The sequence below is a fragment of the Xenopus tropicalis genome, chromosome 3, assembly GCF_000004195.4.
Source record: "Xenopus tropicalis strain Nigerian chromosome 3, UCB_Xtro_10.0, whole genome shotgun sequence".
Lineage (NCBI taxonomy): Eukaryota > Metazoa > Chordata > Amphibia > Anura > Pipidae > Xenopus > Xenopus tropicalis.
This window is the reverse complement of record NC_030679.2, coordinates 21,436,765-21,456,875: the sequence shown is the minus strand read 5'-3', so window position 1 is coordinate 21,456,875 and position 20,111 is coordinate 21,436,765. Positions and strand designations below refer to the sequence as shown.

At 39.4% G+C, this 20,111-nt stretch overlaps 1 protein-coding gene across 3 annotated transcripts in view; it reads left to right on the top strand.

The window, feature by feature from the left end:
- hmgxb3 (HMG-box containing 3) overlaps positions 1-20,111 on the top strand; it is a 50,783-nt gene that overhangs the window by 8,368 nt on the left and 22,304 nt on the right. For 2 of the 3 annotated variants that reach the window (XM_012958614.3, XM_012958613.3), the window contains exons 3-11: positions 286-460; positions 4,810-5,322; positions 6,250-6,348; positions 6,850-6,981; positions 8,413-8,777; positions 10,221-10,274; positions 10,706-10,884; positions 11,423-11,520; positions 12,341-12,436. In XM_012958614.3, the coding sequence (XP_012814068.2) occupies positions 286-460; positions 4,810-5,322; positions 6,250-6,348; positions 6,850-6,981; positions 8,413-8,777; positions 10,221-10,274; positions 10,706-10,884; positions 11,423-11,520; positions 12,341-12,436 (1,711 nt within the window). 3 annotated transcript variants of the gene reach the window in all.

Sequence of the window (20,111 nt, the reverse complement as noted above, 5' to 3'; positions counted from 1 at the left end):
AAAATTCCATTGTGTAAATTTGATTGTGACTGACCATTCAGTAATCAAGTAAAGTATTTTATTATAACAGGTAATTAATTTTCTTGGATTATATGGATCATCCAAAATGGGTTTACTAAAATTGTTTCTAACTTGCACCAATAACCACTAATTAGCAATTATATGCTTAGTCTGGTATGAGTTAGAAAATGAAAGTAAAGCTTTGATTGCACTTTAGCTTTGATTGCAATTTAGCAAATTAGCCCTTATGTACTTCAGTGCTTCACTGGATTTTCTCTGTTCTAGGTCTGCCTACCTTCTGTATTACTATGATATCTACCTGAAGGTCCAGCAGGAGATTCCCCACCTTCCTCAGTCTGAGATTAACAAAAAGATAAGTGAGAGTTGGAAGCTCCTGAGTGTGGCTGAGAAAAGTCATTACCTAGAACGTGCAAAGCTAGAGAAAGAAGGTTTGGATTCAGTGAGTAGCTACTGTTTCTCATTTGGGGTCTATCTATCTAAACAAAATATCCAATCTGTCTGCAACAGTGCCTATGGGGAAATTAGATACAGCCTCACTTCACTATGGCCAGGAGTTGGAGTGCAGTATCTGGAGCCACTGGGTATAGATTGACAATTTGTATTGTTTATCTATACTCAAGAGTGGTACTTGCAGGGTGTTTGACCCTTGCAGCCACACAAGTTACAAGTGGAGCTAGAGTGTGGGACCAATCATATTCCATCTGTAGGGATATACACTTTTAATAAACCTAAGAACTAAGCAGAAGGAGACCACTGTATTTAATTCATAGTTTATCACCTGTGTTAATTAAGCTCCATGGAAATATAAAAATGAAAAACATATTAGCTGGGTGATGAAACAATGTCCACCTAATTATAATGGATCTGTACACAAACATTACTGTTTGCATAGCAGGAATGGAGGAAATGGGAAAAGAGATATTTGTTGTGGGTCGCGGTTAACAGGAAAAAGCTTTTGAGGTTAAAGTGAGACATTTAGAAATAATGTTTATTCTCACAGCTGGCAAGGTAGGATTGTGTGATATAATCCCATAGTTTCTCTCCCATTTAAGGGGGCATTACCCACTGTACTGTACTTTACTTTTTTAGTTTGCATTTTTTTTGGCATGTTAGAGCCTGACTTACTGCAACACTTGTATGGATGTATATTTTAATGTATATATATATATATATATATATATATATATATATATTTCTATTTAAGTCTAATTTGCTAATTGCTAAGTGTCAAGGAAACAAATGGAAGGAGATTCTTGCATTGTGGAGCTTACAATCTAAATTCAGTGCATACTGTAGCTGCACTTTTACATAAAAAGTGAGGGGCCATAACTTGCCTAAGTTGAGACCCTTTCCATAGACTTAACATTAGAGCTAGGTGAAAGATTAAATGGTGCACACGACCATGAGAATATAAGAGCCAAGACATTGGTCTTCTCCATTGTGCCTGAATTGTCCCAGTTCCACCCATATTTGTTTTTTAGGGGTTTGTACTTGTTTAATACCAAAGTAATCCTGAATATTTAAATAACACATTCACTTTTTTTTATTTACCAGTAGGTCCTTCCAACGGACACGAGGGCACCCACTCCGTTTAGAAGAAGGGAGGTTCCATTTAAATATTCGGAAAGGATTTTTTACAGTGAGAGCTGTGAAGTTGTGGAATTCCCTCCCCGAATCAGTCGTACTGGCTGATACATTATATAGCTTTAAGAAGGGGCTGGATGGATTCTTAGCAAGTGAGGGAATACACGGTTATGGGAGATAGCTCTCAGTACAAGTGAGGGAATACAGGGTTATGGGAGATAGCTCTTAGTACAAGTTGATCCAGGGACTGGTCAGATTGCCATCTTGGAGTCAGGAAGGAATTTTTTCCCCTCTGAGGCAAATTAGAGAGGTTTCAGATGGGGTTTTTTGCCTTCCTCTGGATCAACTTGTAGTTAGGCAGGTTAGGTATAGGCATTATGGTTGAACTTGATGGACGTATGTCTTTTTTCAACCCAACTTACTATGTTACTATGTTACTTTCACTTGTTGATTTCAGTAGCTAGGCGCTATAAAGTCAGATGACTGGCACCACCATGTCCTTCCATGTCGCACTACTTCTCATGTTGGAAGGCAATGACAATGTCATAAATAGTGATTGTTGTACAGGATTTCCTTTATATTGTAGACTTGTTGCTCTGTAGAGAACAGGCACTATACATGAAATACAAAATAAAACAGCCCTATCTGACCCATCCCTCTGCTCTTCAGTTCCTGTTGATCCACTTAACATCTTTCACCCAATGCTGTCATACCTGTGCTTAATTGGCCCTTTGTTTTGCTGGTTTTCTTTCAACATGAAGGAAATATTGCTAGACAGAGCTGGTTTACCTTGACACTTGTATAGCATGTCTGTGAGGCACTACATTACTACAAGAACAAGTTTTATTAAGAGAAAATATACACACCCCTTTTTGACATCCGCTCATACAGTTGGGGTTATGAAGAAAGTACATAAATAATTCTGAATGAGCAAATGTCAAAAAGGGAGTATATTTTCTCTTTAGTTCCCTGTAAAGCTCTGCTGATTTATGGCAAAAAAATTCTGCATTTTTCCGGTTATTTCAGAGCAGCTTGTGTCAACTTTAGTTGCCCTTTAATCTTGGTAGTTTTCTACAGTGTGCCTCTAAAGTATTTGCTTTCGCGCTATGATTTCCCGTGAATTAATTTTCCCCAAAGCCTTGGCTCACTTTGCAGCTGATACCATGAAGTACCGGACTGTCTGCTGGTAAAAATAATTCCAATCAGTGGAATTCTGAATGAGTGTAATTGGCTAGCTCTGTTGCAAATATCATTAACTATGTGATGTTTCTGAATCCTTGGTATGATTAGCAGCTGCTTATCTGAAATTCTGCTGATACTTGAAAAGTTTGTTTTAGAAATGTGTATATAGACTTCGCCGAGTTCTAATTCTTACATCTTATAGGTTTTTTATGCTGCAGTGTATTTTTAATACTACTCTATTGATTTGTACAGTGCAGGTACATGTAATTTAGGGTGCCCTAAGGTAAGCCATCTTTCTGGGTGCGTTTGGTCCCTTGTAATGATTACATTATGTGTTATTCATTATCCAGGAACTTAGCCTTTCAAGTTGTTGTAACAGTGGTCCGGTGACTAATAGCAAAAATGGCACCAACTGGTGTTTTAGATTCTAGGATATTGGGTTTGGTGTGGTAGGAGTAATTTTATTGTAGGCATATACTATAGAAACTCTATCCAGTTTGGCGATGAAAACAAGCTGGGCCAGATAAAGATGATTGATTGTTTGTCCCCAGGGCCAAAAATCGGGTTTATCAATGTTTGGGGGACCAGTTAGTGGTGGAGTGAATCAATGTGCCAATATGGTCCCCACCAGATGAGATTTTCTAACCTGCCCAATAGGTGTTTGGTCAGTTTTCAGTCAGATATCGGTCATGGAAGCCATCAGGAAGGACCCATAAACTGAGAGACCCAGAGTCCCTTTCTTTCTACGAACCTGAGTAGCAAATATGGCACAAGCTGGTGACATTGATAGGGTAGGAATCACCCTATTGTAGACATATTTAGAATCTTTACCCATTTTACCCCATGGTGGACGAAATAAAAATTATGTAATTGTTTGTACCCAGGGCCGAAGGTTAGATTATGATGGGGGCTGAGGATGGACTTGTTAGTAGAGGACTGAATCAATGTGCCAATCACTAGAAGAGATTTTCTGCCACATAGATATTTGGTCAGATATCAGTCATGAAAGCCATCAGGAAGGACCCATAAACTGATGTTGAAGCCTTTCTGATGGCTTCCATGACTGATATCTGACTGAAAATAGAGCAAATATCTATCAGAGAAGGAAAGGTAAAAAGCAGGAGCATTTCAGCAATAAGGTCACTAAAACTGCTTTGTTACAGCTCACTGCAGCACTGAATTCTTTTTGGAGAGTCAGTAATTAATTAACATCACCTCAGAATCCTTTATACCTGAATAAAGTTGACCTGTGTCCTTTTCTTTAAGCAAACCTGCCTTCCCCATAAGAAAGCATACATAGGATAATCTGCCCAAAGCCTCCGTACACCCGCTGCTTGTATTACATTTTTCTGCCTCAGCTGGGACATGATTGGCTATGATCTGTACCTGTTGAGGGAAAACTATTTGCCTATGATAGGTGCCTTTTAACCTGCCTTGTATTTGAAGAGTGTGAGGAAACAGGAGTACCTGGAGAACACCTATAAATGATTCAGGCAACATAAAACTTCTTGCCCAAACTGGAATTAAACTCAGGCCCCCAGCACTTAAGGCAGCAGTACTATACACCACTATTGTTTTATAAAACTAAAGCTGGCCATACATGCACCGATAATATCGTACGAAACCCCCTTTCGTACTATATTCGGTGCATGTATGGCAAGTCGGCGAGTCGACCGATATCGCAGGAGGCTGCTGATATCGACTCGCAATCGGCCAGGTTAAAGGATTTTAATCGGGCACCATAGAAGGCGCCTGATCAAAATCTGCCTTCAGGGCTGATTCGGCAGAAGGAGGTAGAAAACCTATTGTTTCTACCTCATCTGCAGTTTCAGCCCTGAACGGTTAGTGGCCGATTGTACGATCTTTCGTGCGACCGATGGTCGCACGAAAGATCGGAAATCGCCAAGTGTGTGGCCACCTTAAGTGCTTTTGTTTTTGGGACCTCTCTGCCTTGGTGTCTTGGTCGATTGTTGTGTGTATTATCTATTTTTTAATAAGTGTCCCCCCTCTTTTTTATTACAGAATATTAAATCCAGCCCCTCTACCCTGCTTTCTGATATCCCTGGCTTCCGAAAAATTCTTCCTCGTACAGATTACATCCTGATCCCCAAGAGGTGCAATGAAGATGACAGAAATGTTGAGCTGTGCGTCACACAGCCTCAGGCCTCTACGATTATATCTCCTCTCCCCGCTGTATCACAGAATGGAGTACATAACCCAATCCCTGTAGACTCTGGGAAAATTTGCCATTCAGAACAGTGTATTGACATTGGAAGTCTAGTTGAAGAGGGAACGAGTTTCAGCTCAGTAGATGTTGTACAGGAAGTTCATCCTGGTGCTGTTTTCACCAACTATTCAGCTCCAATGGCAGATAAAATGAGTGGAGATATTATTCTTGATGATGTTACACTAGAGATAGGGAATAGCAGTCCTTACCAGACGACGGACATGGTCATTGAAGAGAATGGAGGAATAGCTCTGACGAGGCCAGAAGTACCAGCAGGATTATCAGTAATGACAGTCATGGCAATACAGGTTTGTAAATGGAATCCAGTCCAGTTTTATGATCTCTACACTTCACAAATACCACTTGGGTTAAACATGAAGGCTGCTTCTTCCTGTTTCTAGTGCTAAAACTGAAGGTTGACTGGACGGAGCAACAGATATATAATAGATCACATGCAGCCTATTGTATTTAGCCTATCTGTGACATACTTCGAGCTTGTATTGCAGCAGTGCCCAGGCCTACCTATTTATTTATCAGTGTGGGAGACTTGAGGCATGGACAGGTAATACATTAGATGTCACAAGTGGGGGGGTGGGGTTTCAAAAGTCCTGAACCTACCAACATTCTTATGCAAATTAGAAGGTCTCTGCTCATTCCCACCCAGTAGCATGATATACACTTATATAGATTTCAACAGAAGCAAAGCATCTGATTGGCTGCAATGGGCAACATCACCGGTAATGTTTTACTCCACTTTTTACACAGCATGATAAATATTCCCTTAATACTTTGCATAAGGCTTATTTTCAAGAAAACCCCAATTTGAGATTGTTTTTTCAACTAATGTTGCAAATTTCCAGAACGCTTCATATTACATTTAATTGGTAGTATTCACTAAACTAAAGGATAGCAAAGGAGTTCTCTAAAAGTGAAGTGCTTTTTGTTCTGGGCCTCTACTGGTGATATGACCTCACCCTGCTCATCAGTGCACACAGATACCCTGGAGCACACTGGGCATGTGCTGTGCCACTGACACCAGGCTGAGGGCTGAACAAGATCAGAGAGGAATGCAGTAGAGCTATTTAGGAAAACATTGGAGGTCATCAATAAGTATAACATTTTGATCTTGGGATAAGTAATCCATTATTTTCATGCAGGTGAATTTTACAACTTGGGGCAAATGCAATGAACCTAAGCATTTATACTTCTATCACTCTACTTCCTTTCATCCCCAGGATTCTGAGGAAAACTGCCCACCAGCCCCAGCCACACAGTTTATTATGGTGCCTGTACCCAGTCATTCTACCTTGGAAAAGCCAAAGTCTGTTAAACTGGTAAGTGACAACCAGGTATTGGACAGTTGGTTTACTGTTACCCATTTTTTTTTGGGGGGGGGGGGAGGGGTAGAAGGCCATTTACGGTTAGATTTGGAGAAAAAGCCAGTCTGCACGCTTAGATCACCTAGAATCCCAGGTTACAGGTCAGTGATATCTGAGTGATCTCCTTGGAATTTCAGCTCATTTGAAACCAGTGTTTTCCTAAATTGGAACCGTGTTATTTAAGTGGAGCCCTAATCAAAGGCCTTCAAGGGACCTTCTATTAAAAAGAGCCTGATAATGACTGCTCTTGCTAAATACAAATCCTGTAAGAAAATTCTGATTGGTTATGAAAAAGATACTGTGTAGAAAGCCTTTTTACATGAATTGAACTTTACTTGTTGCATTAAGTTTTTTGTAGTAATAAAGGGTAAATAAATGTAGGACACTATTACCATCACATGTTATCATATATAGCTACAATGCAATGCAATATAAATAACTGTGTTTTCCCCACAGTCTACAACCTACACCAGAAGGGGACGTGGGTGCTGTACCAATCCTGGCTGCTCCTTTACATATGTTACGCGGCATAAGCCTTTGACGTGCCCTCTGTGTAATCGTGTCCTTGGAGGAAAGTGGGTTCCAAAGGTAAATTCGAGTCTTCTATAGTGACACCTAGCTGAACAGAGCTGTCATAATTATCTATTATTAAGTGTTCTAAAATATAGAATAATCTATTAATCAACTTTAAAAATAGATCAACATACATTATCACATAACACCTTTCCTAAGGGGAAATCCACCCAAACACAACTTAAGCTTTTTGAAAAATAAACATTATTTCAAGCAACATTGCACTATACAATAATTAAAGAATATGCAGCCTTTTCATGATTTGTAATTTAATATGGTTTGGAACAGTTCCCTATGCCTGGCCCCTGCTGATCTGGCTGACTACTTTGAAACTCAAATAAATGTAACAGTAGTCGCCTGTCCTCAGCCTGGATTCAGTCTGCATCCTCCCAATCCCACAATTCCCTGCACGCATGATGCCAATAAAGAAAGTAACACCACAGTACAATGCATTGTGGGTTATGTGGTTCCTGCATGCTTTCTGTAAGCAGTGGAGAAGTTTTTACAATTTGTAACATCAGGGTTTTAGTCCCTCCTCCCCTGCCAGGATAAAGTGGTAGGTATATTAGGGGATTCTGTGTTGTGTGGGGCTCTTTAACAAATTTTGGTTTGGAAGCCATAGTTCCCCTTTAAAAACTGTCATTTGTTGGTCATGAATGGGGAGGGAGAAAAAAAGGAGTGAAATGATACTGATACTGTCATCACACCATGATAATATTCACCACATTATTTCCCATTATTACTCAGTGGTGATATATTATGTCACTTAAGCGACTGCTTTTCGTGCGTAGTTATTATTTTGTAAAACTTTTTATCTCTCCCACTGCATTAATAAAGTTTGTTATGGTTAGTTTGCAGTAATATAATTGAAACAAGGGAAATCATCCAGCAAACACAAAAATGTCTAAAACATTTTCAAATATAAAGTTAAAGGGACTTCTTTATACAGACATCTTGTTTACAGACACAAATATGAGCTTTTAATTTTATGTCTTTCATCTCATTGCCAGCAGCTAAGGGTTTTGGGGGTTATTTAATAAAAGGCACTAAGTTTGCCCATAGCAACCAATCAGCAGGTAGTATTTACTGGTCACCTGTTTGAAAACAAATATCTTATTGGTTGCTATGGCTTACTGTTTCTGGGCAAACTTGGTAATTACATATGGGGCTTCCTGCCCTGAAGGTCTGCAGTCTGCTGGGCTGTGAGTGTGGATGCATACAGTATGTATATTTGTGTAAAAATGTTTTTTCTATTTGCTAATATATTATAGGCACATGTGGTAGGATAATATCACTCCAGAGAGAGAGAGAATGAGAAAAGAACACATTATTGTTTCTTATATACAGTACATCTCTTGTTCAACAGATTCAAAGCATTTTTACATATTTATTGACGCCTATAACCTATGTCACTCTTGATCCTATTGTGCGTTATTCTCTTTTCAGACGCAGCAAGTAAAAGAGCAATTCATCTCCACCCCGTCAGTATCAGCCCAGGTTTCAGACAGTATGGAAGCTAAAGAGCTATGTGATGGGACAAAAAATGGATCCGAGTCAAGCAAAGAGAATAAGGAGGCTGTCAGTCAGCTCCTTCATTCCTCCCCTCCAACACAGGTAGAGGAATGGGAGGAAGTCATAGTTTCAGACATTCACATTCTGCCTGATAATGCAGAGGGTAGCTCAGAGGGTGTAGAAGCTCCCAAGCGGCTGGGCTCAACGCTGGAAGAGAAAAGGGAAAATATAGGCCACAGGACTGAAGCACAGCCTGTAGCTGAGAATATGAAAGTTACATGTCAAGTGCCCTGTTCCAAGTGAGTAAATCCTTGAAGTATTAACATACTGGGTTGGAAAATAACAAAAAAAAACAAAAGTCCATTAACTTCAACCCCTCCAAATCTCTCGCTCCAAAATTGGCTATTCCCAGGACCCCTGTCTGTAGTATGTGTGTGTGTGTGTATATTTATATACACACACACGCCAGAATGGTACGGGTAATATATTGGAGATACAGGAAAGTTTCTATTGGGAAAGGTCCTAAATTGTGACCAAAACTTTGATTTTTGCACATTAAAGGATTTGTTGTTTTTTCAACAAGACCTGTGAGTGCTGAGTCCTCTGTTTACTATATATATAATTTATGTTTTTTTCAATATAGTACAGCACACACAAGTTTTGTAATAGAAATCTTTATTCAACAATTCGGCTCAAACTTGAGCTTTCATCAGGAATACATTATATATGTTGTGCAGTGCATAGAAGGCTGACTTATCATGTTTTTGATTGTACTACACTATGGGAGGTCCTCACTAATGATGATGTCATGGGTGACACATACTGCATTGGGGTTGGAATTAATGACATCGCACACTCGGTGTGCTTTGGTGCCATTTTTATTTTAAATATCACTCAGGTGTTTTTGTGAGTATTCCTGACTAAGGCTTACATTTAAACGGAAGCATTGAATAAATATTTATGTTTTTATTTTACAAAAGAACTGTGTGGGCTGGGTTATATTGGACATAGCTATTTGGTTTCCTGAGCAACCAGGCATTGATACACACACCAGCAATACACTCACATATATAAAAATAATATATTCACATACCTATACTAAACTAACTGTAGATCTTAAGATTACTGTAGCCTTGGATATAATGCTTCTCAAGGAATTCATCCGAGCATTTCTAAAACTTGACGTCACAAAATCACATTGCAGAAAATATAGATTTTTTTCTTTAAATTAAAACAATTGACAGAATGCAATTTCCACACGAGTCCTATAGAGTAGAGTAGGACATTTTATAACCTACTAAAAGTAAAGCTCAACTTTAAAGGTGAACTACCCCTCTAAAGGAAAACTATTTTCACAATTGTTATGTTTACTTTTTAACCGCAAAACGGCCAAACTTATTGCTTATAAGTGAATTCTTGCATGGAGGAATTCATTTTCTGGAACTTCTGTGACTTCTTTTTATATGAATAGTGACCTTGACATTGTTTTTAAAGGAGAAGGAAAGTTACAATCACTAGGGGGTGCCAAATGTTAGGAACCCCCCAGTGATTGTAATCCATTATCTAATACCCCTGGCTGGTGCTCCTTTTAGCAGAAAACTGCACCGACTCGGGTATCTGTGAGCAAGCAATCCTATTCCATCTTTGTTCTTCTGAATCCAGGCAAATGTGCTTAAGTAAAGTGGATATGCTGACTTTCTTGTTAATGTTTGGCTTTTCCCTCTACTGTGCCTGCCAAGCAGTGCGAAGATGGAAGAGGAATGCTCGGTCAAAGATGCACCGGCCCGGGGTATCAGGTAAGTGATTACAATCACTTACTATCACTTACATTTTGGCACCCCTCAGTGATTGTAACTTTCCTTCTGCATTAAGAACAATTTAAAATACTACCAGAAAATTTCTTACCCTCCCCACCCCCAAATATTTTGCAGAAACACAGTATGCTTCCCAGGGTATTTACCCCCACTAAGGGTGAAACCAACAAGACATATCTTATTTCACGTTTGACTAATTTGGTTGTTTTTAGCTGTTTGTTTACGTAATTTACATTTCAACTTATTTTGTACAAGTCATATTATGTACTGCACTGTGACTTCTCTCTGCTGATACTTGTGTGTATTGGATATTGCTACATGGCACTACAGAAACTGACTTGGGCCAGCATATAAACAAATATATATCTACATTCTGACTGTGATCTCATTATATGCAATATATTTTTTTCTAGGGCAAGCTTGCCATCTTCCTCTTCACCCCAAAAGTTAAAAGAAACAAAGTGTGCCCCAAAATCCCGACAAGCCCCATCCATTTCCAGGCCTATCAGAGCCATATTGCCTGCTCCTGCCAAAACTGTCCAAACACTAAGTGGAGAATGTGCTGCCGGTACACTGACCATCTTGACCACGGGTAAATATTGTGCTATTCATGTAGTAAAGCAAGGACCAACAGGTCAGTTTTGGGTTGGATTGCATTTCATCTCAGCCAAATCAAGCCTTTGTGCTTAATAATTACTGTGAAAGCTTCAGTGAAAGTCAGTGTTCTGCAACTAAAATAAGATCTTGTTCTATAGTGTGAATAGATTCAATCTCTTCTCATAGAGATATTGACTGGTTCAGATTGCAGTTTCTGAACAGCACCCATACTGGCAGTGTGAATGAAGCAAACCTATGCATGCCTTAGAGCTAATAAATATTGGTATTCAAGCCAAGAGCCCAGCCATGAGCATGAATAATTACTTCTTCTTCGAGCTTTCTGCACAGTGATACGCTCGGATCGGACTCTCTTTGGCAGCTTTTCAGCTGTATAAAGTATGGAATATTTATATGTTTCCTCTGTATCTCTTGCCATTTTTTTTATTGCCCACTCTGAAAGCCATACTTAACAGTTGCATAGAAGCTGCCTGTTTCCCTGGTACTCAAGTAATCCATGTTCTTACTATATCCAGAGATACCAAACTCCATCAAAGCTGTTGGTCTGAAGCCTAGTACACTGAAGCAACTTGGCCAGTCCGTTGTACCCCAAGCAGTTTCACAGGAAATAACGGTAAAACAATATTTTTTCATGTATTTTATGCTTGATAAGGCACAGAGCTGCTTTAGCACTTGTACAGCACCCTGTTCTTATCTTATACGCTACTGTACTTGAGGCTGGTTCCATTCCCCAAGCATCTCTCTGTACACAGCAGGTACCGTAATTGAGGAGGAGCAGGGACTGTGACATAGCCAGCTTGTCTAGGCAGTGCTACAGTAACTTGAGAACTTAAAGGAACATTTCTGTGTAACTGTTCTGTTAGTTTGCGTTTGATCTTAAGGACATGTTAACCCCAAAAATAATGTTTTGTTTAATAACATGATTCTAGATAATTCTAAGCAACTTTCCAATATGAATTATTATTAAAATGTTTAGTGCTTTAAAAGTTATTTGTAAATGTAATTGCTATTAAAAGCAGCATTTGCTGATTTCCTGGTTGTTACTCTTTAAGCAATGCTGCAAAGGTCAGTCTTGTCCAGCAAGGCAGGTATATCAGTCTGATGCCTTGTGTTACATTGTTTCAAATGCCTGAGCCACCAGGGCAGATAATAAGTTACATTTTTGGATAACTTTTTATATTGCAAACAGTTTTTTATTTTATTTTTACCCCGGTTTATTTTTACACTGAACAGTCCATTTAATACAAATAACATTAACATTTGATGGGATGTAAGAGAGAGTAGGACATTCAGCATCTTTATTCAACAGCATTTTTAACTTTAATGCATGTTTTCTACATATGTCTCAATTAATCTTTAATTTCCTAAATTCTGCCCTGCTATAAAGAGTTTTCCTTGTAATTGATTATCTTTTACACTGTGTATATATACAGGTGAGGAGTGACACTCATGTACCCCATCCTCAACCACAGCTGAAAGTGATGGCCGAACCTCTGCCAACTTACAAATACAGTTGCCCTGTGCCTTTAGTAAGTTCCACTGTCAGTATTAAAGTAAAATGTTTATGACCAGGTTTTAAGGTGGGCATAAATATAACACAAAAATATATATATATCACCCAAACTGGTTTGCTACATTTGTTTATCCAATATGTTTAATTTGTTAAAGATTGCATAAGAATGTTGTAAGTAATGTATCTGTGTTTGCTGGTGACAAAACTATGCAGCCACTTATACCCTAAATAAGAGGACAAACAAAATATATATCACCGGGTCACACTGGCTGACTGTAATGACGCACCGAGGACCACAATGAGACAGACAGGTAGTAGTCAGGGGTAAGGATGCAGCAGGGGCTGGGGGGGGGGGGGTGGGCATAGTTTGAGGACTAACTATACTCCGGCCCATAAACAGTCTGAGGGACTGTGAACTGGCCCCCTATTTAAAAAGTTTTGGGACCCCTGGGTTAAAATCACTGTAGGGTTCCAAATTATTAAGCACCTCAGTGATTATAATAGCTTACCTGATACCCAGGGCCAGTGTTCCTGTCCACTGAAATCTTCTTTGGTGTTTCTTCTTTGGTGATGGTGAAAAGCCTAAATTCAGAGGAAGGAAGATTGTGCCATGAGCTTCTATAGAAATACAGGGGGCCAGTTCAGTTTTCTACTAACAAGAGTACCGCCCCAGGGTATAAGCTAAATGATTATAATCAGTGGGGAATCACTAATATTTGGTACCCTCCCAGTGATTATAACTTTAGTTCTCCCTTAATACAAAATGTTTTTTACATTTGCTATTCATATTGTGCTGACGGCTTGTTTCACTAAATACTTTTAGCAAAGCAGTTTCCAGCTTTTGGCCAAGTTGAATACTACTACCTAGAGCCTGGGTTGGTGGTTTCTGTTTGTAGGTGCAGGTCATAATGGATACTGTATCCAAAAAGAGGGATCCTCAGTGGCCAGTCAAAATGAGCCAAAGCGAATGGGACACAGCCCCCTAATTTAATGGGCAAGCCAAACAGCAAAGTCCAAAAGTATCCCAAACACAAAAGTTCAAAATCAAAAATCATATTAAATTCAAAAATCCATATCAAAAGCATACAAACCCCTCAAAATGCCGCCTTGCGCATTTTGTACCCTGCTGGTCATAGGCATAATGGAGACAAATTAACTGGTACATTGCATATGGATTTTATGAATTCTGCACCAAATTAAACATTTTCAGAGATTTTGTTTGGAACTGTATGATAATAGAAGCTTATCTTCCCCTTTCAGTTCTTCTTATATGAGTGTATAGTTAGCCTTTATTGTATCTTGGACATCTGTTCCTTTTTTTTTTTTATTAAACCATTGTCTACCACGCTGCACACAGTGGTCTCTGTTCATAAGTTTTATGTTACACATTATAAATTGTAAATGTCAATCATATTTTATTTTATACATATATTGTATGCCAGTGATTAAGACTAGTTATATCTCTATCTTTTCCGAACAACTACCCGGTTGTTTGCTTCTGTATATCAGGCCTATTGAAGCCTTGACAGCTCTTTTAATAGATACATCTCAGTATCTAATTTGCAGGATAATATGTGGTCTGTTTAGTATCCAGTGGCACAGTATAATGAGTGTTCACATATCATTTTACAGTAAATAAGGTTTTTCTGCTCAGAAGCCTTTTCTTGGTATATCCCCAGTTGTATTTGCATAATTCAGCATTCACAGTCTAATAGTTGCTAGCCAAAGCTAAAATACTACCCAAAACCCTCCTGTAAATTTCTGATGGTTATCATTAGCTGGATAAAAATTCCAGTAGTTAGGTCATGGAGAGAGGTACTGGTTAACTTCGTGGGATGAAGGTCAAAACCAATAAGGCAATAAATAGACCAGGTTTGTTATTGGGCAGGTTTACATTGGCATTTAGCTGAAATTAGCATGGCTTCCTAACCACTAGTGCAGGTGTGGGCCGTTTGAATAAATTATCCTCCACTCCCATTAGGAATGCCACCTAGGGCAGGGGCCAGTATTACACATTACACGGTATATGTGTAATACTTAATCGTTACCTTTGATCTGCCCTATTAATGGGCCGACTCCTCCCCCTTGATGTCAACTCTGCCCTGTGACATCACTGCCCCTTCCATTTTATCACTGCCTGCCCCCTCACATAAGGGCCGGTATAGTTTTTGTTAAAAGATGGCAACATTTAAAAGAAAACCATACCCCCCAGAATGATTACATAACCAACAGATAGTTTATATTATGTGAAGTGGCCTATTTAAGAATCTTGCCAAACTGGAATATATATATATATATATATATATATATATATATATATCAGTAAATATTACCCTTTTACATCCTATCCCTTCAGCCACCATTATGTGATGGGCTGTGTGCTCCCTCGGAGATCAGCTGACAGGAAATAATGCAGCTATAACTGTAACAGGAAGTAGTGTGGGAGTAAAAGGCAGAACTCTTCCCATTAATTGGCTGATGGGGCCTAGCATGTATGTGTGTCTTTGCTTGTTTGTGTGCACTGTGAATCCTGTGATCCCAGGGGGTGGCCCTTGATTCTTAATATGGCACATACTACTGAAAAGTATATTTTTATGAAGATGGTTTATTTAGATTAAGCAGGGTTTTACATATGAGCTTGTTTATGCAATATACAGTGGCTTGCAAAAGTATTCGGCCCCTTGAACTTTTCCACATTTTGTCACATTACAGCTACAAACATGAATCAATTTTTTTTTTAATATTTTTATTTTTTAGAAATTTCCATAGCATACATAAACCGTATCCATTACAGAAAAGTTACATCTTTATTTATATAATATAAAATCATTACAATCATACATTTGTTTACCGTTTTGGTCTTGCATTATGCTTCTTACAGGGGCACGCCCCATTAGCTTTACTTTCTCCAGTTCCCTCAGCAATGTTTCTTTTATTATGCTTTGGAAGCTGCAGTCAAGTTTCTTAAAATATGCTATATACCTGTAAAGTTAGTCTGGGTTATGCATAGCCATATCTTTATAACCATAGATTAGTGATTGTGAAAGAAAAAGAAAAAGGGAAGCGGAATAAAAACAAAATAGCATGGAAAAACATAATAACATAGTAACTTAGTAACTGGGTAGTGGAGATATAGTATCCCATGTGAATTGGTCACTGGTTTAATTATTGTTGCTGTATCTACTCATATCGTGAGGAGGTGGGGGGGGTAACTGATCCTGAAACCTATAGGTTATCCAGGGTTTCCAAACTAGTTGAAATGAGTTAAATTTATCGTTAGCGACGCTCGATAGCTTTTCATTGATAAAGATCCAATCTACTTTGTTTTTAAGCAGTGTAAAATTAATAGATGGGGCCTTCCAGGACTTCGCTATTGTTTGTCTGGCTGCAAGGAACATACAGTTCAAGAGTTTTTGTTTGACTTTTGGGACAGTGGCTGAGGGCATTCCCATTAAAGCTTCGTATGGGTTTTTGCGTAAGTTTAGATGTAGCACTGAAAAGATCAGGTTATAGACTCTTGCCCAGTATCTAACTGCTTTGGGACAGTGCCACCATATATGTCCCATGGTCCCCGGGGCCGAGCATCCCCTGAAACATCAATCGTTCCCATTGTGATATATCCGTGCTAACCTGACTGGAGTTAGGTAGCATGAATCAATTTTATTGGAATTCCACGTGAAAGACCAATACAAAGTGGTGTACACGTGAGAAGTGGAATGAAAATCATACATGATTCCAAACATTTTTTACAAATAAATAACTGCAAAGTGGGGTGTGCTTAATTATTCAGCCCCCTTTGGTCTGAGTGCAGTCAGTTGCCCATAGACATTGCCTGATGAGTGCTAATGACTAAATAGAGTGCACCTGTGTGTAATCTAATGTCAGTACAAATACAGCTGCTCTGTGACGGCCTCAGAGGTTGTCTAAGAGAATATTGGGAGCAACAACACCATGAAGTCCAAAGAACACACCAGACAGGTCAGGGATAAAGTTATTGAGAAATTTAAAGCAGGCTTAGGCTACAAAAAGATTTCCAAAGCCTTGAACATCCCACGGAGCACTGTTCAAGCGATCATTCAGAAATGGAAGGAGAATGGCACAACTGTAAACCTACCAAGACAAGGCCGTCCACCTAAACTCACAGGCCGAACAAGGAGAGCGCTGATCAGAAATGCAGCCAAGAGGCCCATGGTGACTCTGGACGAGCTGCAGGGATCTACAGCTCAGGTGGGGGAATCTGTCCATAGGACAACTATTAGTCGTGCACTGCACAAAGTTGGCCTTTATGGAGTGGCAAGAAGAAAGCCATTGTTAACAGAAAACCATAAGAAGTCCCGTTTGCAGTTTGCCACAAGCCATGTGGGGGACACAGCAAACATGTGGAAGAAGGTGCTCTGGTCAGATGAGACCAAAATGGAACTTTTTGGCCAAAATGCAAAACGCTATGTGTGGCGGAAAACTAACACTGCACATCACTCTGAACACACCATCCCCACTGTCACATATGGGGGGTCAGCATCATGCTCTGGGGGTGCTTCTCTTCAGCAGGGACAGGGAAGCTGCTCAGAGTTGATGGGAAGATGGATGGAGCCAAATACAGGGCAATCTTGGAAGAAAACCTCTTGGAGTCTGCAAAAGACTTGAGACTGGGGCAGAGGTTCACCTTCCAGCAGGACAACGACCCTAAACATAAAGTCAGGGCAACAATGGAATGGTTTAAAACAAAACATATCCATGTGTTAGAATGGCCCAGTCAAAGTCCAGATCTAAATCCAATGGAGAATCTGTGGCAAGATCTGAAAACTGCTGTTCACAAACGCTGTCTAATCTGACTGAGCTGGAGCTGTTTTGCAAAGAAGAATGGGCAAGGATTTCAGTCTGTAGATGTGCAAAGCTGGTAGAGACATACCCTAAAAGCCTGGCAGCTGTAATTGCAGCAAAAGGTGCTTCTACAAAGTATTGACTCAGGGGGCTGAATAATTACGCACACCCCACTGCAGTTATTTATTTGTAAAAAATGTTTGGAATCATGTATGATTTTCGTTCCACTTCTCATGTGTACACCACTTTGTATTGGTCTTTCATGTGGAATTCCAATAAAATTGATTCATGTTTGTGGCTGTAATGTGACAAAATGTGGAAAAGTTCAAGGGGGCTGAATACTTTTGCAAGCCACTGTATTTTTATAGAGACCTACATTGTTTGGGGTTATAGTTTTCTTTGAGTCTCATTGGTTTCCAGTTGGTCTGTTTAAACTGAAAATCCAGTGTGCCAGTGTAGCAGATCTTGGCATGACAAGGGTTGCATCAACCCTTCTTTAAGTTAAGATCTGTTTGTTTGAGTCAGGGGCTCCGTTAACAGAAGCATTTAGGCCATGAATGTGAATATTTAGTGCAGACAGGAACCCAACCTCTTGTTTCTGATCTGTAGGGTCAACAGGTATGAGGCTGGGTGTTGTATTAAGCTTTGGCATAATTAGTTTCATATAACAAAATGGAATTTTTCATTATGAGAATCAGCAGAGCAAAAATATGCCTTTTGGATATCAAAAGGATTGTGTTATGCACAGAACATGGCATTTTAAATTAAATATGCATTAGAACTTATTCAGCGCCTAAAGCAGGTTAGTAAGAGAAATGTTTGCGGATGGTCTTGTGGAGTAATGAAAGGATTAGTCTGATTTTAACACAGTCATTAGGCTAATAGCAACAGTTAAATTCAATTATGCACATTCATTTGTATTTATTGTTTTAGTTTCTTTGGCATAAGCTTTGAAGGTTTAAATCGAATTATACTCTGCTTTAATAAAAGGGGCTGTTATTTTGTTCTTTGATGTCTATGGCACAAAATAATTGCTGCTAATAGAAGCAGCCACAATGCCTGGTACCCACTGCGGACGTATCAGGAGTTGCCCTGCATTTGAGTAGTTATTACCCTACAGGGAGAGGTGCTTTCTGTAGCAAGTATTTACTTAATCTTACTTAAACTTATTATCTAATCCACCTGTCAGTTATGTGGTATAAGAAAGAATCAGCCTGTTATACATATAAAGTTGCACATCATTCTTACCTAGTTAACGCTCTAGTGCCTCCAAGAAATGAATGGGGTTTGTGTATAGTGACATTTAGTAATATCTTGAAGTTGGACATTTATTATTTGCAGTGTATAAAAAAACACATGCAAATGGACTTTCCAGTAGCTCTTATCTTACCAGCACGTATCATACCTACGGTGTTTGCCTGTAGACATTGTTCTGTATAATAGCTGGAGTCTGGGCTTAGTGGAAGATGGAGGGTTTTGCCACACTAAAGATGGGCATACACGTAGCAATTCTGATCTTTTGTGCCACCAAAGGTCGTTCCCACTCTCCACGTTCAGGGCTGAATCGTCAGATATGGAGACAGAAACAATAAAATTTCTACCCCCTTCTGCTTCAGCCTTGATTCAGCCTTGAACGTAGATTTTGCTTGGGCGTCAAATCTTTTAACCTGTCCGAACGACGAGTTGATCGATATCTGCAGCCTATTGCCTCGTTAAGCCGCCATATGCGCACTGTATATCGTATGATACGAGGTTTCAGACTATATCATCGGTGCGTGTATGGCCGACTGAAGCTGTTTACCTCTCTGTGGATTTTGGAAAATGCCAGAGGGGCTGCTGTAAGGTGCCATAGACAGTCACTATTTATTGGGTGGGGGGCTGTTTCGGCCTCTGTGAACTTGAAATGCCAGGGCCGATTTTGAAGCCCAGTCGGGACCTGCTGTTTTGCATTAGTTCATTAAATACAGAACTACCTGCATTTGGTAGCCTGGTTTCCCACGATATGAAAACATCAGTGTGCAGCAAACAAGCCGACCCAGTAACATGCACGCTGGTTTCTGCATGCCCGCAGCACTACTGGGAAAGCTGGCCACAAAAAATCCACTGAGGCACCAGAAAAGGGCAAAAAAGAGACTGATTGTTGGGGCACCAGATGGTGGCATGGAGAGTTCAGACTGTACAGGGCCAACCCAATTAGTCCCCGGGATCCCAACAGGAAAGTCTGACTTGCACTTGGAGAGCATTGCTCTGAGGCATAATACAAATAAATTGTACTGCTTCTGGTCTGTCAATAAATCAGCATATGCTGGTAGTGTGGTGCCAACGATGATAACATTGCCCTTATGCTGGTTTGTTAATTGACTGCTGGTTTAATGGGGAAATTAGACTCTAAGATCCAATGGGGCACAGACTGATGAGGAAGCTTAAAGCTGGGTAAATATTTTTCTGAATGCTCCATAATACTAGTTCATACCAGAAGTAATACTAAGAGAAATCAGCAATTATTATTTCGCTAACATGTACAGGTATTGGACCTGTTATCCAGAATGCTCAGGACCTGGGGTTTTGGGGATAAGGAACTTTATGTAATTTGGAACTCCTTAGCTTAAATCTATTAAAAAATCATTTAAACATTAAATAAACCCAAAAGGATTGTTTTGCCTCCAATGAGGATTAATTATATCTTAGTTGGGATCAAGTACAAGGTACTGTTTTATTATTACAGAGAAAAGGGAATCATTTAACCATTAAATAAACCCAATAGGGCTGTTCTGCCCCCAATAAGGGGTAATTATATCTTAGTTGGGATCAAGTACAAGGTACTGTTTTATTATTACAGAGAAAAGGGAATCATTTAACCATTAAATAAA